A 20,323-nucleotide genomic window follows, 5' to 3' on the forward strand; every position below is an offset into this window, starting at 1 on the left:
CGTCAGGAAACGGGTCATAATTTGCCGTCGTAGTCCATCCTTCTTAAGGTTTTAAATGGTGTGCGTTTTGAGATGCTTTTTCATTCACCACGGTTACAGAGTGCTTACTTCCTAGACCAGACACAAGACTTCCTGTCAGCGTGAACAGTCCATTAATTCTCCTCGGACTTCAATGAGGTGTTTCTGCTGTTGTGTGTGGAAATCTCTGAGTCACTCAAATTTTGCACAAACATCCATGCCACATCATTGAGATCCTCCATTTAGATGGTAAATGTTAACATTAACTCAAGCTCTTGCCATAAAGTTGTGTTTCTGTACTGCTGCAACGTGATTGGCTGATTTTTTTAATTGCATAAACGATCTGAGGTGATCCTAATAAAGCCGTCTGTGACTGTACATCACAATAGTGATGGTAATAACACTGCTGTCTAACTAAATAAGCTTAACAGTATAATTATAGTTATTAGCCATATTGCTTCTATGTAGCGTTGCTTAATTTGTTGTTGGACCACACAACCTGACTGGTAGCAATTACTGTTTTTTTTTAAATCCCAACATAGTTTTAACTGTAAGGAAGAAAACTGCAGCAACACATGAAGTTTGTATTGAAGCGTTGAGCTTCTTCAGTCATGACGCAAAACAGGAAGCAGCCTTAATTTTTTGCATAACGCAAATCAAACGGCCTACAAAATGAATCACAACTAAACCATACCCTTCTCTAGAGGCGGTCTGTCAAAGGGTTCACTTACGGGCCATTTTAGAGGGGTTGTGTTCACGTACACTATGCACGCCATTCACAAACCACTTGGAATGTGATATAATAATATAGTCTGAAAACACTCTTGTGGTTCTGCACAGATGGAGCCGTTTTGGTCACTCTACAGATTCCTTCGCTACTGGTGTTTATTTGTCTTTCTCTTTTTGACACACTGAATTTGTGTGTTACTCATTTTACTGACATGTAGCTAGTATTATGCCTCCTGGAGGTCCAGTGGCGGGATCGTTGTGATCGCGTGTTCATTGCTCTGGCCCGGGTTCGATTCCCGGGCAGGAAATTAAACCCAGCCACTGAGGCGCTAACTCTCATTGCCGATCCTTAGTCAGCTGAAGTAAAAACTTGTACCGAGACAAATATGCAGACCAGACGACCTGCTGTGACGATCCCGAACAGGGAGCGGCCGAAAGGACAACCGCGCAGCATTTTATTTATAACCGATCTCTTTGTTGAATACTTCATGAACATGGATTATACTTGCATACATAATAATCCAGCTACTGGGTTAAACTGCTGCTCGCATGGATCTTCTCACAACTGTCCTACTCCGTGTATTGCAGTCAGCTCTGTTCTTGGATAGACTTTGGTGTCTCTCTGTCGTACTCGGAAAAATATAAGCCTCGGCTAATGTCCCGTGATGAGGTGTGAAGAGAGAAGCAAAGCAAAGCAAAAGCGTTGGTATTATTTTTAGAAAACAAAACAGCTACACAGAAAATTCCACATAATTAGTGCTTTAATGCAATTAAAGGATGAACAATGACAAAAAACTGCAATTGACTTTTTTTTTTTTTTTTACACATTTTTAAGTTCAATTTGTAATCGTTTGCTGCAACAGGAAAGGATTTAAGCTACGCCTTGTTGACCGTGATGCTATTCCTGAGTGGATCAGTCACATGGAAGCTTACATACATACAGCTCTTCTCCTGGAACATGTGAACAACCTTCATTATCCTTCAGCCTCTGTGTGTGTGTGTGTGTGTGTCAGAACTGGCCCAGAAAAGTATACCCTTTGTATTTGTGTTTGAAAGCGTACAAAATATGGAAATAGTTGTTTTTGTACATTTTGTTCTGTCAGGATAAGAAAATAAAGCAAGTAATTAATACGACTACGTAGAGAGCGACAAAATATACGGATATGTTTCACGTGATGTATAACGGTCTTTCTTAGACAATACTTACATTGTGTGGTATAAAATGGAATGCTTTAGCACCGTTTCTAGTCATTGGTACCCCAGTGGTCCTCAATAAAGCTCTTTTGTGAGCTGGGGAAAGCACTAAAATATGTAAGAGCGAGAAGAGTGAGAGTGGTGATCCCTGTACAACAGGATATGACAGCTGCACCATTAAAAAAAATGGTGTTGTAATCCAGTGTGAAATAATATAACTGGGATATAAAATTACAAAGAAAAACAATCGCCTTCAAGGACCATCACTGATCTACTGGTGTTAAAAATCACGACAAATCGATCATAATCTAATGCCTCACGTGTCTCTAGGTCCCGTACGGTGGTTTCTACGTGATATATTATTAAAAGGTACAATTTTTGACGGTTATACTTTATGCCATCCAGTGGAGATTTATTACACAGGAGCTTACTCCGTAATTATATTTACACAAAAGTTTAGAATCCGTGTCTGCGATCGGTTATTTCCGTCCGTCTACGTTTTATTACCTGAACAGGAAAATCTCAGAATTTAATTTTAACATACGTTCGGAAAAAGTTACAGAAAATGAAGCCTTCATTAATAAGAGCTGCGATGAAATAAAACCTGAAATGTGTTACGTCATGGGCATCGGCGTTCTGAGTTCAGCAGTGACGGCGAACACCGACACTCCACTACAAGTGTGTGAGTGTGTGTGTGTGTGTGTGTGAGAGAGAGAGAGAGAGAGGGAGAGAGAGAGAGAGAGCGAGAGAGAGAGAGAGAGAGAGAGAGAGAGAGAGAGCGAGAGCACCGGTCACGCGTCTTCGGCTGTATATATACGGTACATCAGCGTGACGATCACAGCAGCGAGGAGAGGTATCAACCAGTTCGACCACCAGCTTGAGTCAAAAAAAAAGAAGAAGAAAAAAAAAAGAGATGATGATGAGGAAATGCACATCTTATCACTCCAAACTCTGAACTTTGTGGTAAATTTCGTTCACCGAACCATCCCTACTTAATGTTCTAATATTTATCGTCTGCTTCAAATGCTAATGTGCATTAACTCTTAAGTTAATAAACGTCATTGAGACCAGTAAATAATCTAAATAATAATAAACAAAAATAATATTTGCAAAGTTCAAATAAATACATAAATAGCCTTATTTATTTATTAATTTATTTTTACTAATAAAAACAGAATAATAGCTATTTGGCTAGTTAAAGACTTGCATACTAGCCCGGATCTGTGACCGGAGGACAGGATTGAGACGTCAGGTATAATTTTGTATCGTTTATGCCTTCGGCAATTTGTTTATCGGTGATAAAAAGTGTATAATATACTATACAAATCAAAGCATGTTTATGACCAGCATTGGCTAAGTTAGCTGCTAAGCTAGCTGTGCATGATGTTCTGAAAGCATGAAGCTGAAGGTTTCAACATAAAGGTTTAATTATTAGCGCACGAGTTATGATGGACTCCACAACCTGACCATTGGGCTATAAAACCTATAGCATGATTTCCAAAATATTCGATATTTAGCTCTTTTTCCTCATGCTGGCTACTGACTGGTTAACCGATGAGTGCACAAAGCTGCGTATATGACTTCGTCACATGACTTTTTACTGCAGTGCATTCTGGGCTTACCTTATGGGTTCGTGAACTGTGGTCACAAGTGTTTGCTGAAAAGAAGGAGAGAAAAATGGAAGCATTTATCATATGTATCACATGAAGTGGTGGTGTAGAGAAAAAGTAATGGAACATATCAGTGAAAGGAACAGAAGATAAGGATGTTACGTACGGGGGGTTTGGCGATCTTATCCCTGTCATCCTAGAAAAAGAGAGAGAGAGGGAGAGAGGTTTAACAACAACAACTTTATTTCTAAACAATATTTAATGATGCAATTTTCAGTAAATAAGGGAGAGGGAGCAGAGAGAGTGTGTGTGTGTGAGAGAGAGAGAGAGAGAGAGAGAGAGAGAGAGAGAGAGAGAGAGAGAGAGAGAGAGAGATTTTACTTTTTAACGATGCAAAAAATTTAAGAATTTGGGGAGGGGGCAGTGTGTGTGTGTGTGTGTGTGTGTGTGTGTGTGTGTGTGTGTGTGTGTGTGTGTGTGTGTGTGTGAGAGAGAGAGAGAGAGAGAGAGAGAGAGAGAGAGAGAGAGAGAGAGAGAGAGAGAGAGAGAGAGAGAGAGAGAGAGACAGAGAGAGAGAGAGAGAGAGAGAGAGAGAAACATCTTTTCTCTCATTCAGTAACACATAGTTAAAAAATAAAATTCTTCCAACAGGCTACAGAACAGACAGAATGCTGTGAACAGACTATGTGAACACAAAATCAGTGTTAAGGATGACAACAATGATATAGAAGGTATGTCATTGATCACCACCAATGATACCACTAGATGTTTACCCATGATGCTGTGTGTATCATCTGGATGTGAGATAACAACACACACTGTACTGAAGAGTCAGGGCTGCTGAAAGCTATGGAACTCTATTAAAGACTAAACTGTTAGAAAGCGAACAAGCGAACAAGCCCTGTAATTAATTTAACACCATAAATGCAGTCCTGTGCAGCCAAATAAAATGGATTCCAGTGAGCGCCTCAAGCGCCACAATCCAGGCAAAACATCTGGTGTTGCATAATCTAAAGTTACATCGCCCCAAAAGCAAAACATTTATCTAGCCAAGCAGCACAATGCGGCGTGTTCGGGATGGAAACGGTCCAGGCTCATTCCTAGATTACACAAGAGAGCCACAATGTTCAGGTTGAGTGCAGCTCAGTTATGTGCTCCTGATGTACTGTAGCATGTCTGTACATTCACATCACATGGGATCCGAACGGTACAGTAGAGCTTCAGGGTGTCTTAGTTGTGCTGTCTAATAACAAAGGATGAGATTCAATGCCATACAGCAATAAATTCAACTGTTGGTAATTAGACAGAAACAAGATGATCACCGTTTCTTAAAAAACATTTTTATTTTCTTTCTTTCTTTTATTTTTATCTAAGATTAAAAAAAATGTCTAAGATGACATTGGAATTACAGCCTATAATAACATCTAGCATTACTTTAATTAAATAAAAAGTTATCCTGATTATCCTGATTTCTAAAATAAAATAAATAATTTTTTGCCGTACACAAAACCTTCGATGTACCCTCTGTTTGTTTGTTTATTTATTTATTTGCCACACGATTTCAGTTGTGTACATGTCAAAAATATTCATTTATACCATTTTTCTTTTCTTTTTTTTCTTTTTTTTTTTTAGAAAATTCTAAGATAACATTGGAATTGCATCCTATAATAACATCTAGCATTACTTGAATTAAATAAAAAGGTTATTATCCTGATTTCTAAAAATAAAATAAATTATTATTTATTAATTTTTTCCCGCACGATTTCAGTTGTGTACATAAATATACAATGTACAAAAATATCCATTTATATTCTTTTTATATATATATATAGGTGCATATTTTGCATGCAAATATACATTTTTGCATATATTTTTTTAATCCATCGAATTATCATCAGTAAAATTAACTATTAATATTATTTTATTTTTTTTACCCCTACGATTCGTCCTACGGTTTAAAAAATAAAGGCGCAGCATAATTCGACGTAACGTCTCTATTCTCACCTGACGATACGCATTATTATCACTACCATGAAGGAAAACATTAACGGCTGTACACGTTTCAGAATCTGGCGAAAGTATCGGCGATTTCGACACCGATTCCCGTGTTAACACATTAACAACCTGAACTGAACTCACCGGATGCAGCTCTCCTATCATCATGCTCTTAGACAATTCTCTGGCATCCGTGGAGTGACCCACATCCTCGAAGCTCTCTGTGGCATCTCCACCAGCCTGCTCTCGTAACACCTCCTCTCCTCCCGGATGCTGGATAGATACATGGTTCGGTCAGACAGTCAGGTTACCTGCTGATCTACAAAAGCTCTCACATACAATAGGGTTGCAAAGGGGCGGAAAGTTTCGGGTAAATTTCCGGAAACTTTCCATGGGAACTTAATCTGGGGAATTTTGGAAATATTCCAAATTGGAAACTTTACTGGAATTTATGGGAATTATTTGGAAATATAGGTAAATGTATATAAACTATTTCATATACAAACATAAATAAACATTTAGTTTGGTCATAAGCAGACATGCATGCAAGGTAATACGAATTTGTCTTGAAAAAAATGATGTCTTGACTGATTTAATCGTAAGTAGAACTTTAATTGATTCTTTCGTTGAGTAACACAAAAGCATAATAAATATTATTATGCTTGTAATAAACATAATAAACTTAATAATTGTAATAAACATATTTTCCTATGATTGCTATAAAATGAAAGCATCCCCCACACCTTGCCCTTCTAAAAAAGTCCCAATCAAAATGGAAAATGAAGCATTTTTTCTCAAGCTTATTAGGTCTCTGGTGTTAGTGTTTCTGTGCATGTTATGGAAGAACGCAAGTACATGCAGGGGGTTTGGCCTCAATGGCTCTCCAGTAAGCAGTGTGCTGTGAGCAAGTGACCGATTAATGCAGGGTACAAATTCAACTTAAAGTGCATTAAATCTTGTTGTTTTTAAACAAAATTATGCTGCAAGATTTTTTTGACTACGTCTAAGTTCCTTGTTATAGGCAACTGCATTTTTTTTTAAATTCGCAGTTTATTTCCATATATTCTCGTTAATTCCCATGGAAAGTTTCCAGCCTTGAAAATTCCCAGAATTTTGCAACCCTACTCACACATCCAGGGTGTTAAATGATCAGCAGTAGTAAGTGAAATAACCCAGCGTTCATTTTAAGGACACCTAAACACCGGACAGTACGACATAAACGTATCACTAAACACACTGACGCTCATATCGACCTGCCGAGGTTTTGCTAGTTAATAAGGTAACGACGGGATATTAGAGCCGTCCGATTAAAAACGATCGTTGTATTTATACGTTAGCTTTTATATATTTACTTCCTTGTTTTTTTCATACTGTAAATAATGATGGGGTCGAATACTGAAGTCGGTAAAACGGACCGTCTGTTAATTTACCATGTTCAAACCATCACGTCTCGGTTCGTCGTGATCGTTTCTATCCTTTACTACCCTTGTATTAAAAAAATTATTAAAATTATACACCCTAAAAATAAGCGTTTTATTTTTGATTATTACTCAAAGTCGAATGTCAAACAGTCACAAGCGGTAACGTCACACTGGAGATATACAAGTGAACGTCTTTAACGTGTTCTATATGGAGATGTAAAGTGTTCTATGGAGATGTTATCAAATTAAAAAATGGTATTATTACTTTTAGAACAATGAAAATAATAAATGTTCTTTTACATGTTGAATCGGATACGATTTCCCCTTATCTCTGTTTGATCGAGCGTCTATGGGATGTTGTGAGTTGTGGAGGCCCCAAGTCACATCCTTGGTGAAAGGTCACAGCACTTTCCTGCACAAGTCCATGCCTTGATGAGTAAGTGTTTTGCTGGTACAATGGGGACCTAGACAATGTTATCCAGGTGGTTTTAATGTTATGACTGATTGGTGTATATATACACACATTATATATATATTATATACACACACACACACACACACACACACATACCTATATACACATATAAACCATAATAGACCTATAATAAAAATGTATGCAGAAAGAAAAAGCTTCATTTAGCTGGACATGGTGTACAATTGTGAAATCAGTGTGTTAGATGAGCTTTAACAGCCCACTTCAGTAAGGATCCAGAGCTGTGTGTAACATTAATCATGTTCACTGAGCTGATTTATCATGCAATGTCCAACCATCTTAGAGCCTCAGACTGCTGACCAACACTATCTGAGATCATATCTCATGGCCAAACATTACTCAGTTCACCAGAGTTCACTCACTCTCTCTCTCTCTCTAACTCTCTCTCCCTCTAACCCTCTAACTCTCTCTACCCCTCTAACTCTCTAACACGCACACACTCTCTCTCTCTCTCTCTCTCTCTCTCTCTCACACACACACACACACACACTCTCTCTCTCTCTCTCTCTCTCTCACACACACACACACACACACACACACACACACACACACACACACACACAGTTATATTACCTATAGTAGGCCCTGTAATACTGTACACAGTCATTAACACACAGTTTTTAATGTTTTTATAGTTTACTATAGTCACTTACGATGACATTAGAACCCCAGAGCTTTAAAACTCACCTCTTCCAGGAACTTGGTGACATCGTACACTTTGTGGTTGATGATAATCCACGTACTTTTAAACGAGTTGTGTTCCTCCACCTCACACAAGCGGTAATATTTCACCTCTTTTTCTGACCCGTGATCCTCCATTCGGACTGTAATGAAGGGCGACTCTCAACACTAACACGGAAACTTTTACACTTAGTCTCACTACACAACTCAGGAGGAACTCAGGAGGAACTCAAGAACTCTCTCCAGCTCCGAGTTACAACTCTCTCAGCTTTCCTGACATCGCCAAGCCCCGCCCACACACAGACGCACGCCCGCCTGCGTAACGCTCTGATTGGTTAATACAGTAACGCTCTGGCTCTGTATTCTGATTGGATAAAACCCATATCAATCAATCAAGGTTAAAAAATGAGACTGGGCGAAAAGTTCACTTAAGGTAAACAATCTAGTGAAAGCCTTCGCTGTCACGCAAAACCCAAACCTAACGTTGATGAACACCACAAACACGACTGAACCAAAAGTTTAGCAATAACGCATGCATTCTAAATAGTGTTGTTTAAACTAAGGACAGTAAGAAACGAGTAACAACGTCCATCGACTTAATGCGGCTGACAGAAAATTGGTGCCCTTTCCAATATGGCGGACGTGTTGACGTAGCTAGCAACAGCGGCTAATTTACTGACCCTGTTGCTAGCTAGTTGGCTAACCAGGTACATAAGCTAGCTAACTTTGGCTACTGGTTTGCCTTGTCTACTTTTAGAGTTTAAAACAACAATATTACTTCTCTAATTTCGGCTAAAATAGAATTAATAGTTTTAATAATAATAATATTATTAATAATAATAGTGTGAAGGTGAGTTATGGAATAAAAAGTAATGTAAATGTTTTGACTTGTAAATGTTGTCTGGTAAAATAACACGTTTCTAACATATCAGTCATTTAGATTAAATATTCGATTAATACATTTTAGACCGTCAAAAACAGACACTGACTTTTTTTTAACGTCTCGTATCAGAGCTTTGTTTTGTAACGTAATTTGAACATTTCTTAACTACTACTTTATAAACACTTTATCACTAGTTGTGCTTATAAAGTAGTAGTTAAGAAATGTTAAAATTCTGTTACAAAACAAAGCTCTGATTCGAGATAATAAAAAAGTGGACTACAGTTAGCTATTGTGTAAACGATGACGATTCTGAGGTAAAATGTTTTTAAACAAAGCAAATTCATCAATCAGGGAGGGTGAGATGGGATGTTAGGATTTATTATTACTATTAGTAGTAGTAGTAGTAGTAATAGTAGTAATAATACTAATAAAAGTGTGGCTTAGTGGTTAGCATGTTTGCCTCTCTGCTCTGTGTGCCTTAGGGGTTTCCCTCTGGGTTCTCTGGTTTCTTCCCCAAGTCCGGAGACATGAATTGCAAACTGATTGGCATCTATAAATTGTCCCAATTGTGTGTGTGTGTGTGTGTGTGTGTGTGTGTGTGTGTGTGTGTGTGTGTGTGTGTGTGTGAGAGAGAGAGAGAGAGAGAGAGAGAGAGAGAGAGAGAGAGAGATTGTGCCATTCAATGTGTTGGAACCTTGTCTCTGTCTCCTATCTTGTGCCCCATGTTCAATAAAAAAAGGCTTTTTGACTTGATGTACCTCGAGCTAGGATTCCCTTTACCCTCTGTATGGAATGGCTGGATGGGTAATAATCATAATAATTACTTCTCACAGCAAAACGTACACAGATACAGGTACCTGTGGGTGGGAAGGAGCATAGCAGTGGTAAGAGAACTTGTATGAGGCAATAACTTCACCAAGAGAGTGAGTATACAGGAAGAAAAGGAGAGGACCATATACTGAGCCCTGTGGGACATCAGCGGAGAGTCTGTACTGTATAGAGCAGACGTCACTCGTCTCCATGTTACCTGTTCATTGGGAATAAGTTGTTACTGTGGAAATAATATTAGAACAAACGCATTAAACCATGCAGCTGAAAGTTCTGTCCTTACCCTTCTTATGAAATATTAATTTGTGCTTTCTGACCAAAGATATTTGAAAATTTAAAAGTGTAGTTGGTGTAATGATGAATACTTAACCTCTGCAGTGTAATTCACTCCCCATTTGTTTTTGTTTTTTGTACCCAGCTCTATTGTTTGATTATTATTTTTTTTGGCTGTGAAAGAAAATAAGTTATGTCATTAAATCTTTTTTATTTTGCAGAATGACAGGATATAGCGAAAAGTGTCTGTTCTTTATCCCTGTACCGGACCTGAAGAAGCTTTACAGTGTTTTTCTGTCATTTTACAATTTTTCATCTCACGCAGACGAAGGAGAGCTGCGAAACAGACAGGTGAAGACCTGCAGGTGAGACATGTTATTAATAATTTAACAACAAACACAGTTCCACTCCAGACACTCATTAATCAGTAATTATAAAGGCCCGACATATGTTCTTATTTACACAGCCTCAGGGCTTCACTTTGCAATGTACGACAGTGTAAAGTTGTCGTAACTAACTTTGATATTGATATCAAGTATCACAGGGCTTGATAGCAAGACAATACTATGAAGAAATAATACTAATAATAAAACTTAATAACTTGTCACCAGCCGACATTCATTCAACTTTAGTGGGCACTTTATCTTGGAAAAGTAGGTGTGAGTTGATAATACAACAGTCTATCACAGGATAGGGCATCCTGCACACACACACACACACACACACACACACACACACACACACACACACACACACACACACATATACACACACACTCTCTCTCTCTCTCTCTCTCTCTCTCTCTCTCTCTCTCTCTCTTTCACAACTAGGGGTAATTTAGCAATTTAGACAAAAGGTAAAGCAATTGGTATTGATGTATTCATCAGAGGTGGGAGTAAGTCACACATGTGCAAGTCACAAGTAAGCCTCAAGTCATGAATGTCAAGACAAAGTCAAGTCGAGCCTTTTGTAATATTTGTCAAGCAAGTCTAATGTCTCAAATTTGCGACTTAAGTCTGACTCGAGTCAAGTCATATGACTCGAGTCCTCCATCTCTGGTATCCATTGATAGAAAATTCAAAGCACTTTTGCACGTCACTCTGGATACGGACAACTGCCAAATGCAGTAAATGTAGGTGGGAGGGATTAAATACAGTTTTGTTTATTGATCATATTTATAAAGAAATTATACAAGATTTTATAACAAATTATTTTTCACTAGCTTGCCTTAAACAGGTTTAGGTCATAGTTTTATGTATGTCTCTGTCTGCTTAATACATGATATTTTTATTAATACCTGTGTGTTATTCATCTGATTACTATGATTAAGATTAAGGCTACATAAAAAAGCCCATGTTTAGTAAATATAAGGGATAATATACTGTAACTTTAATATAATTCTAACTTATTTCAACCCAAACAAGGTATTGAACACTGTGGCTCACTGTAGTATAAAAAAAAGGTTTATTTTAGAAATGGGTTTAATTAAATTTTTCCCATTTAATTTTAGGCCTTTATTATTTTACACAGATCTACTGACTGTTAGTTGTGAACAATGTTTTTTTTTGTTTTGTTTTGTTTTGTTTTGTTTTGCTTGCTTGCTTGCTTTATGGAAACCCTGCTGCAGTGTCTTTATTTTTCAGAGAGGTTTTACGTTTGCATTCAGATGTTATTGCATCCCCTGTGTTGGGCCCTTATGGCGGGATCAGAGTTATAATGTCTGTAAGTATAGCACACGTTTTGTGACTACACCAACCTCCAGCAATATTATGTTAAGCCTAACAGACAATATCTGTACTTTACAGCTGTTCTGTTCAGTTCCACTTCACGAATTTAGTGTCGTGATGATAATGATTTTTATTGTCGTTGTATTCATGTACATGCTCATTTGTATCAGGGAAGCCTGCTCATTTGAACAAGAACCTGTTGATACACCTGTGCGTGAGAGCGCGTGTAAGTGATCATGTGCGTGTGAGAGTGTGCGTGCCTTACTGTCCGTGCTCAGGCACGCTCCGTGAGAAGCCAAATAACTGGTGCACATTCCAGACATTCTGTCAACTCTCTTCCTCTGTTGGATTTGGGCCAGTGTAAAACAACAACACAGAACGGAAGTGACAAGCACTGCTAACGAGGTGCCCAACTAATAACCCCGCTCATTTAAATCAGGAGAGCGTGACAGGAGCAGCTTTTTCATGCTGTGTATGAGTTATTAAAACGTAGACTGTGCCTGCAGTGCTAGTAAATAATTGACTATCCTGCATTGGTGCAATTATGTTTTGCAAGTGTGAAGCCAGTGGTGATTTAAACCACACACAGATCTAACTGAAAGATTACACGAACTTAAAGAATGTTAGTTAAAAGAATATTCATTGTTTTGATTCGGCATTTAATAGAAATTGTGCACATTTTCAGAACATTTGAAACCGATCCTCCACAGTAACCTTTCACTCAGTTTGTCACTGTGAACTTTTGAATAGATAAAGTATTTCAAGAAAGGCGTCATCCAGGCTTATGCACAGAGTCACGGTTTACAGGTCAGTCAGTGTTCATGTCAACCTGCACATTTTGTTTGTGTCATTAGTAAATTTTATGGGTCATGATAACTGTTTTAGTTTGCATGTTAATGGCATTTGCTTAAAATAAATCGCGTCACATGTAAGATTACATTTGATTATTTACACTGATCAGTCATAGCATTAAAACCATTTGCCTGATATTGTGCAGGTCCCTCACTGTGCTGCCAAAAATAGCTTTGACTTGTCAAGGCATGGACTACATAATACCTCTGAAGGTGTGCTGTGGTCTCTGGCACGTTAGCAGCAGATCCTTTGAGTCTTGTAAGATATCACTTGTTTGTCTAGAACAACCCACAGTTAATTGAAATCTGGAGGCCAAGTCAACATCTTAAACTCTTGGTTATCTTCCACAAATCGTTCCTGAAGTATTTTTTCAGTGTGGCGGAGTGCATGAAATAGTTACAGCCATTAGGGAATACCGTTGCCATCAAGGGGTGTATTTGATCTGACTGTAACATCCACGTAGAACCATGGTTTCCCAGGACCAAAGGTTTCCCAGCAGAACATTGCCTAGAGCATCACAGTGTATATGCTGGCTTGCCTTCTTCACATAATGCATCCCGGCGCTATCTCTTTCTCACGTAAGGGACACAAGCCATCTTCTCTGGCCCAATATGCAAAAGCCATCTGACACCTTTTTTCCCATATCCTGCATGATCAGCACTTTGTGTTACGTTTGTTAGATGTACTTATCCAGAGCAACTTACATATATCACATTTATACAACTGAGCAATTAAGGGCCTTGCTCATGAGCCCAACAGTGTCAGCTCAACATCTTAACCACTGAGCTACCACATCACCTACAATACATTAGATCTACCTCTACAGTTAGAATAACCCCTCTGTGGGATCAGACCAGAAGTACTAATGTGTACTGAACACACACACACACAGACAACAACACACCTCATTCAATATGCATCCATGTCTACAGCACCACCCATATTAAACTATTTATATATTTTCCACATGCTGTCTTGGCACATTTACACAATTGCGTAACACACATACCAGCCGGATAATGACTCGAAGCATAAGGCGCTAGCGGTGAAGCAATGGTTCAGGGACAACGTCATAAATGTTCTGGAGTGACCAAGTCAGAGCTTTTGTGGAGAAGAGTTGAAGATCTGGGTCAGGGCTAGGAAGCCTTCCAATCTCCAACAACTGGGAAGAGTGGGGAAACATTCCACAGATGATCTGCAGAAATCCTGTGGTGACCTACGAGAAGCATTTGCAGGCCATCATTAGGAACAAAGGCTTTTCTATTGATGATTGAACCATGATGTCAACAGGGTGTGAACAATTCTGAACATGGCGATTTTTGAATATTTGTCGATAAAAAAATCATGAAACGTAATAATTCCTGAAATATCACCTTATTCTCTAAGTTCTTCGTCACATGTTAAATATATGAACGTATTTAAAACTCATAACACTATAAACACACTAAGAGTATGAATAATTTTGAGCAATTTATATGCAGTGTAGGTAAAATGACAATAAAAGTTTCTTGACTTCATAACTTAACTCAATCCCTACACACATCAGTGATGCTTAAGTGTCCATGACCCTGTTACTGGTTCTTTCATTGGACCACTTTTAATAAAGCCTTACCACTGCATACCAGGAAAACACACAAGACCTACTCACCCATTTTTTCTGCTTTCGACACATCGACTTTAAGAACTAGCTGTTCACTTGCTGTCTAATACTGTATAACCCACTCCTTGATTAAGATAACTAGTGTTTTTCACTTCAACTACCCTTGGTTTTAATGTTATGGATGATCGGTTTAATAGTCGGTAGTATAGAGTATGTTAAGTACAAACTTATCAGATCACTCGACTAGCCTGTATTAAAACTTTTAATTGTTTGTTACGGACCAAATGTCAGTCCTAATACAATTATAATCGATGTACAGTATAATCATTTATAATTGTGATTATTGTCCAGGATCATTTAAACGTTTATCTTTTAAAATGATGCATAGGTTTTAATTGTTCAGTTGTCATTTATACCTCTAATCTCAAGTCACACCTTTCACAGTTTTCCTCTTCTTATATTTTGTTCTCATTTTAATACAATCAGATACATTCTCCTGAGAGAGTTTCGCCTAACATCCTGCAGCTGTGTCTGTCTTACTCCCTCACTGCTCGACTGGCCCCGAACTGGAACAGAGCAGGACAGCATTTAATCGCAGGTACAACACTGGAAAATTTGTAGAAAAGAGGGATGAGGTGAAAAAACGCAGCTAATGTCTTTTAAATCTTCCGACTTCTCTTTTGAGATAAGACTAGCACTTTTTGTTTGACTTCAGCCTTTTCCTTGACTTTGTTCTGAATGGGCAACCTTCCAAACATCACTGTTTATATAACAGCAATACACTGTCTATCTTCATGAGAGTCTGTGATATCTGGGAATACAGAGGATTAATGTGCAGTACAGTACATAATAGTCAGAGCTAAAATGCACTGGAGTTACCTTTGCACTAAAGCACAATTCTACACACATCATACTACAGTACGCTGTCTCATAGGATGGTACCGCTAGAGATTAAAGGTCACTGCTGGTGCGCTGTTCTGTATTTAAACTGCTAACGTTTTATCCGCCCTAACTTCAGATTGAACTTGGACCTTCCTATCTGACGAATGCTGTCATTAACGGATTGGTCCCAACAAAACCCCGACCCTTGCTACAGGTATTAGCAGTTTTCGAAAGCCAGGCATTTCAACACTGATATTAGAAAAAAGTATAATCCTTCAGAGGGTGAGGTTATGGCACACACATTTCTTGACCTTTAATAACAAGTTATTAAAAGTTAAATGTTACTTTTCATTCAATATATGCTGAATTGTTTTATTTAATCTGTTCTCTATATTTATTACTTGCAATATTGTATGCCGGGGGGGGGGGGCTTAGTGGTTAGCACGTTTGCCTCACACCTCCAGGGTTGGGGGTTCGATTCCCGCCTCCGCCTTGTGTGTGTGGAGTTTGCATGTTCTCCCCGTGCCTCGGGGGTTTCCTCCGGGTACTCCGGTACAAAGACATGCATGGTAGGTTAATTGGCATCTCTCGAAAATTGTCCATAGTGTTTGAGTGCGTGAGTGAATGATAGTGTGTATGTGCCCTGCGATGAGTTGGCACTCCGTCCAGGGTGTATCCTGCCTTGATGCCCAATGCCGCCTGAGATAGGCACAGGCTCCCCGTGACCCAAGAAGTTCGGATAAGCGGTAGAAAATGAATGAATGAATGAGTGTTGTATACAAAATCGTATTTTTGCCAAATATCCGTCTATACAAACACAGTCATAGACGGTGAAACCGATTATAAAGACACACACAGTGTAAATAAATTAATATTGAGTGTCATTTTCATTTTTTGTGCAACCTCTAGTATTCATAACAATAATGTGCTTACACAGTAAAGTCGCTTAGTTGTTTATGTTGCTATACGGCTTGTTCGATATAGACAGAACAAGCGGTCGTTATGAATTTTGGCTCACGGACAGAGTTGTGTTTGTTGATGAAATGTGGCTCGTTTTCTTGTGTCCTTGTACTGGAGGTCAGTCCATGTTGAAACTGCATGTTGGTGTCCTTGGTGTTGAAATTTTAACTTTTGCCCATGACTGTAATATCTTTAGAGGTATCCTTAATGTTCAGGGTTTCTATCAGTGTTTGAGTCAGTTTCCTAACTGATTCATAAAAATTCTAATAAATTATATATTTTTTGAAGTTGTTTTTGCAATCTTTGTAAAAGTCTGTGTTCTGCAGGAAAGGACTTCCTGTCTGATGCCAGCAAACGCATTGCTGTCGGTAGGTGTCCCTCTCATAGCTTTCAAATCCAAAAAAAAAAAGTCTCTGATTTGTATCTGCTGTTTCAATTTCACTGCATTAAGTTAGTAAGTATACACATTCACTGTGCGCTTTATCAAGAACCAGTGCATCTGTGCATTTATGCCATTATCTAAGGCAATTGTAAAGACTTAAATCTACATAAAATAGGCTGGAATATTGAAGTGAGGGGAAATTATGTAGTATCCAATACTATTTATATATTTTTTTTGTGATCACTGATTACAAGTAGGGGGGCACGGTGGCTTAGTGGGTAGCACGTTCGCCTCACACCTCCAGGGTCGGGGTTCGATTCCCGCCTTCGCCTTGTGTGTTTCGGAGTTTGCATGTTCTCCCCGTGCCTCGGGGGTTTCCTCCCCCGGTCCAAAGACATGCATGGTAGGTTGATTGGCATCTCTGGAAAAATTGTCCGTAGTGTGTGATTGCGTGAGTGAATGAGAGTGTGTGTGCCCTGCGATGGGTTGGCACTCCGTCCAGGGTGTATCCTGCCTCGAAGCCCGATGACGCCTGAGATAGGCACAGGCTCCCCGTGACCCGAGGTAGTTCGGATAAAGCGGTAGAAAATGAATGAATGAATGAATGATTGAATGAATGAATGAATGAATGAATGATTACAAGTATTTACCCATATTGCTGTAAAACCCTTCATTTTGTTTTAGTAAAATGCAATCAGATACAACACATAATGACTAAGTAAGGAGAAAATTATTGGGAGTAGCAGCCAAGAGTGCAAGAGTAAGGAAATCTTCAAAGCTCAGATGGGACAACAGGACACGGGACGCTTCGCAAAAGAAGGCATTAAAAAGAAGGCATTTTTGAAAATCATCAATGTTTGGCTTTTTGGCAAAATGCACCTTGGAGACAAGTTGAGGGAAAACACTTTGCTGGTGTGATGATAGGAAGGTCTTTTTGGCTGAGACACAAAGCTCTGTGTTGGCCGAAACCCAACGACGCACATCACCCATCACACTGTAAAGCACGGTGGTGGTAGCATTTTTTTGTGGAGCTGCTTTTCATCAGTATGGAATGCAGAATTTGGTCAGGATGGACAGAGCCATATTCTGGGAATTCCTAAAGGAAAAACAGTTCCAGATTGTATGAGACTTGAGACAGGGTTTGAGGTTTACCTTCCAGCAAGACCGTGACTCTAAGTGCTACGTCCTAATGATTCAAATCCAAAAAACCTGAATGTGTGATATTGGTTCAGTCAAAGCCCAGACCTCAATCCTATTGAGAATCTGTAGCAAGATTTGAAAATTGTTGTTTACTACAATTCTCTATTCAGTCTGATAGCGCATAAGCAATTTTCTCAAGAAGGATTGGCAAAAATATCACTATCCTCCTGGGAGCTTTTAGAGACAAATCCCAGAAAACTTATTTGAAAGCAGTGATTGCAGGCAAGTGAGGTTCAATTGAAGTGCATATTGAACCAGAAGACCATAATTCATAACAATATAAAGAAAATGTTTTATCTTCAAATGTTCAATATTGAACATCTCCATTTAAAAAGTAGTTATGTGATGTCTTTAACAACAGTGCTTATTTTGATGCTGGATGGTTTTGTTGGCAGTCTTAGAGCTGAGCGTGAATGAGACCGAACTGTGTGTCAGCGTGGAGGCCAGCACTGTAAGACTTCCTCCTGTAACAGTAAGAATCAGCTCTGAAGTTCATATACTGAATCAGTGTGGCATTATAAATCTGTTGAGTAGTGTGTATTTCATATTGGGTAGGTACAAAAGATCTGGACATGTTAATATTATTAAGTATTTTTCAGCATGCCAGATTTTCTTGTTGTGCAGCTTTCACCATATTAACTCCCACAACACTGGTATTGTAATACACTGGAACTAAGGGTTATGTTTCTATGCACACACACACACACACACACACACACACACACACACACACACACACACACACACACACACACACACACACACACACACACACACACACACACACACACACACACACACATGCACACACACACACACACACACACACACACACACACACACACACACACACACACACACACACACACACACACAAACAAACAAACTAATGTATACCCAAACTATGAAATTATATCATATACATAATAAATGCTACAGAGCACAGAAAATAAAAGAGACTCGAATATACACTCATCATTGATTTTAAGAGGAACACCAGAACATTTGTTTATTCGTGCAGTTATTTAAAAAGGAGAAGTTGTAGCTCAGTGGTTAATGTGTTGGCCTACTGATTGGAAGGTTGTGAGTTTGAATCCCAGGACCACCAATCTGCATCAGAATGGGAAAAACCTTTGTATTCTGTGGTTTTAACCATGACATGTGTGTTGGTGCAAGATTGTGCTGTTCTGCTCACCATGGCTGAGTGATTATTTGAATTACTATATCCTTCCTGGCAGCTCAAAAAAAAAACAATCTGGCCATTTTCTTCTGACCTCTCTTATCAGCAAGGCGTTTCCACTAACAGAGCTGTCACTCAGCGTTTTTTATTTCCATTCAATTCTATGAAAACCCTAGAGACTGTTTCACGTGAAAATACCAGGACATCCAGCCTGTCTGGAACCAACATCCATGCCACGGTTAAAGCCACGAAGATCGCATTTTTCCCAGTTCTGATGTTTCTATGCATTGTGATGCTGCTACATGATTCAGTGATGAGATAACTTCATGAATGAGCAAGTATTAAGGCGTTCCTATTAAAACGGACAGTGAGTGCCCATTTAACCACACAAACTATCTCATAGGGAGAGTATTGTGTGTATGTTGTGGTATTATCTATGACCTTATACTCTGAGATTAAATGGATGAACTAATGATTCTCTACCACTATGTCCTAATAAATGCTCCGAAACCAAAATGTGGTCTAAATTCAGATCACTTCACAGCCTATTTAACACAAAGCAAAGCCCATAGCATTAAATTTCCCCATATCAATGACACATAGAGTAGGAGAAAGGAGTTCACCATTAATTCCCTTAACGCTTTTGACACGATCGAGGACATGACCTTTAATCCTAGCTACGTCATTACAGCTCTAAGCAAACCACACGCATCACACGTACACCTCGGTCACACATTACATCTATATGAAAATATTTCCCCCACATTGTGTATATCAGCTGAGTATCAGGCTCCCTCCAGTGTTAGACTCGTACACGCCGCGCTTACGTCTCCATCCCCCACTCATATTTTAGCTTACTAGTGCCAGGATTTGATGTGCACTTTCAAGCATATATCTTCGATGTACAGTAATCTGTTTTTTCTTGTGTCTGTGATTAGTTGTTTATCACAAATCTGTCTGCAGCTGAAAGACTTCGATTTTCCAGCTCTTGTGATTGAAAGATTTCTGAGCAACAGAGATACAGTTCTCCACACCAAAACACCAAATAACTGGTGCTACATTCTCCCAAGGTAAAGAGGTTACTTTAATGCGTTAAATCATGTTAAGCTGGATTCAGTCTGTATAAATAAGGGCAAATAGGAGGTTGCTAACAGGGTGATGTAACTCATAGACCAGCTACATTATCAGACAGTCAGCTATAGAATTTCACCAAGGCTTTAATTTTATAAATTACTTTCACCCTGCAATATAACAAAACAAAAATATGCTCTCATCTGAAGGTACAGAGTTTGGACTTTGTGTTTGTGTGTATGTAACTAGCATGAAGAAAGGCCAGGTCATCAGGATCAGTCGCACACTGCCACCAGAGTGTCCTTTCCAGTCTTACGCTGAGCTCGAGAATCACTGGAACAGCA

The 20,323-nt window shown here is 38.9% G+C and overlaps 2 protein-coding genes across 7 annotated transcripts in view; one reads left to right on the forward strand and one right to left on the reverse strand.

Annotated features, from left to right (window-relative positions):
- Nucleotides 1-1,490: 1,490 nt before the first annotated feature.
- LOC113644409 (cytochrome b5) lies at nucleotides 1,491-8,435 on the reverse strand. Its single transcript, XM_027149236.2, has 5 exons — nucleotides 8,148-8,435; nucleotides 5,691-5,819; nucleotides 3,718-3,747; nucleotides 3,564-3,598; nucleotides 1,491-2,817 (listed from the first exon to the last, which is right to left on the reverse strand). The coding sequence occupies exons 1-5, from the start codon at nucleotides 8,277-8,279 to the stop codon at nucleotides 2,733-2,735; spliced, it is 411 nt and encodes a 136-aa protein (XP_027005037.1). The 5' UTR covers nucleotides 8,280-8,435; the 3' UTR covers nucleotides 1,491-2,732.
- A 94-nt stretch (nucleotides 8,436-8,529) lies between these two features.
- The window catches only part of LOC113644405 (uncharacterized protein C18orf63), a 21,868-nt gene continuing 10,074 nt past the window's right edge, over nucleotides 8,530-20,323 (forward strand). The window contains exons 1-9 of one of the 6 annotated variants that reach the window (XM_047811649.1): nucleotides 8,530-8,574; nucleotides 10,347-10,490; nucleotides 11,769-11,847; nucleotides 12,603-12,659; nucleotides 14,791-14,902; nucleotides 16,473-16,514; nucleotides 18,124-18,200; nucleotides 19,872-19,978; nucleotides 20,229-20,323. The exon at nucleotides 20,229-20,323 is cut by the window's right edge and continues 2 nt beyond it. In XM_047811649.1, coding sequence (XP_047667605.1) covers nucleotides 10,348-10,490; nucleotides 11,769-11,847; nucleotides 12,603-12,659; nucleotides 14,791-14,902; nucleotides 16,473-16,514; nucleotides 18,124-18,200; nucleotides 19,872-19,978; nucleotides 20,229-20,323 — 712 coding nt within the window. In that variant the 5' untranslated portion in view covers nucleotides 8,530-8,574; nucleotide 10,347. Of the gene's footprint in view, nucleotides 8,992-10,346; nucleotides 10,491-11,768; nucleotides 11,848-12,602; nucleotides 12,660-14,790; nucleotides 14,903-16,472; nucleotides 16,515-18,123; nucleotides 18,201-19,871; nucleotides 19,979-20,228 lie in introns of all 6 variants that reach the window. The other 5 variants (XM_047811651.1, XM_047811648.1, XM_047811653.1 and 2 more) reach the window with 5 other exon arrangements.

Source organism: Tachysurus fulvidraco, chromosome 3, assembly GCF_022655615.1.
Source record: "Tachysurus fulvidraco isolate hzauxx_2018 chromosome 3, HZAU_PFXX_2.0, whole genome shotgun sequence".
In the NCBI taxonomy this organism is placed as follows: domain Eukaryota; kingdom Metazoa; phylum Chordata; class Actinopteri; order Siluriformes; family Bagridae; genus Tachysurus; species Tachysurus fulvidraco.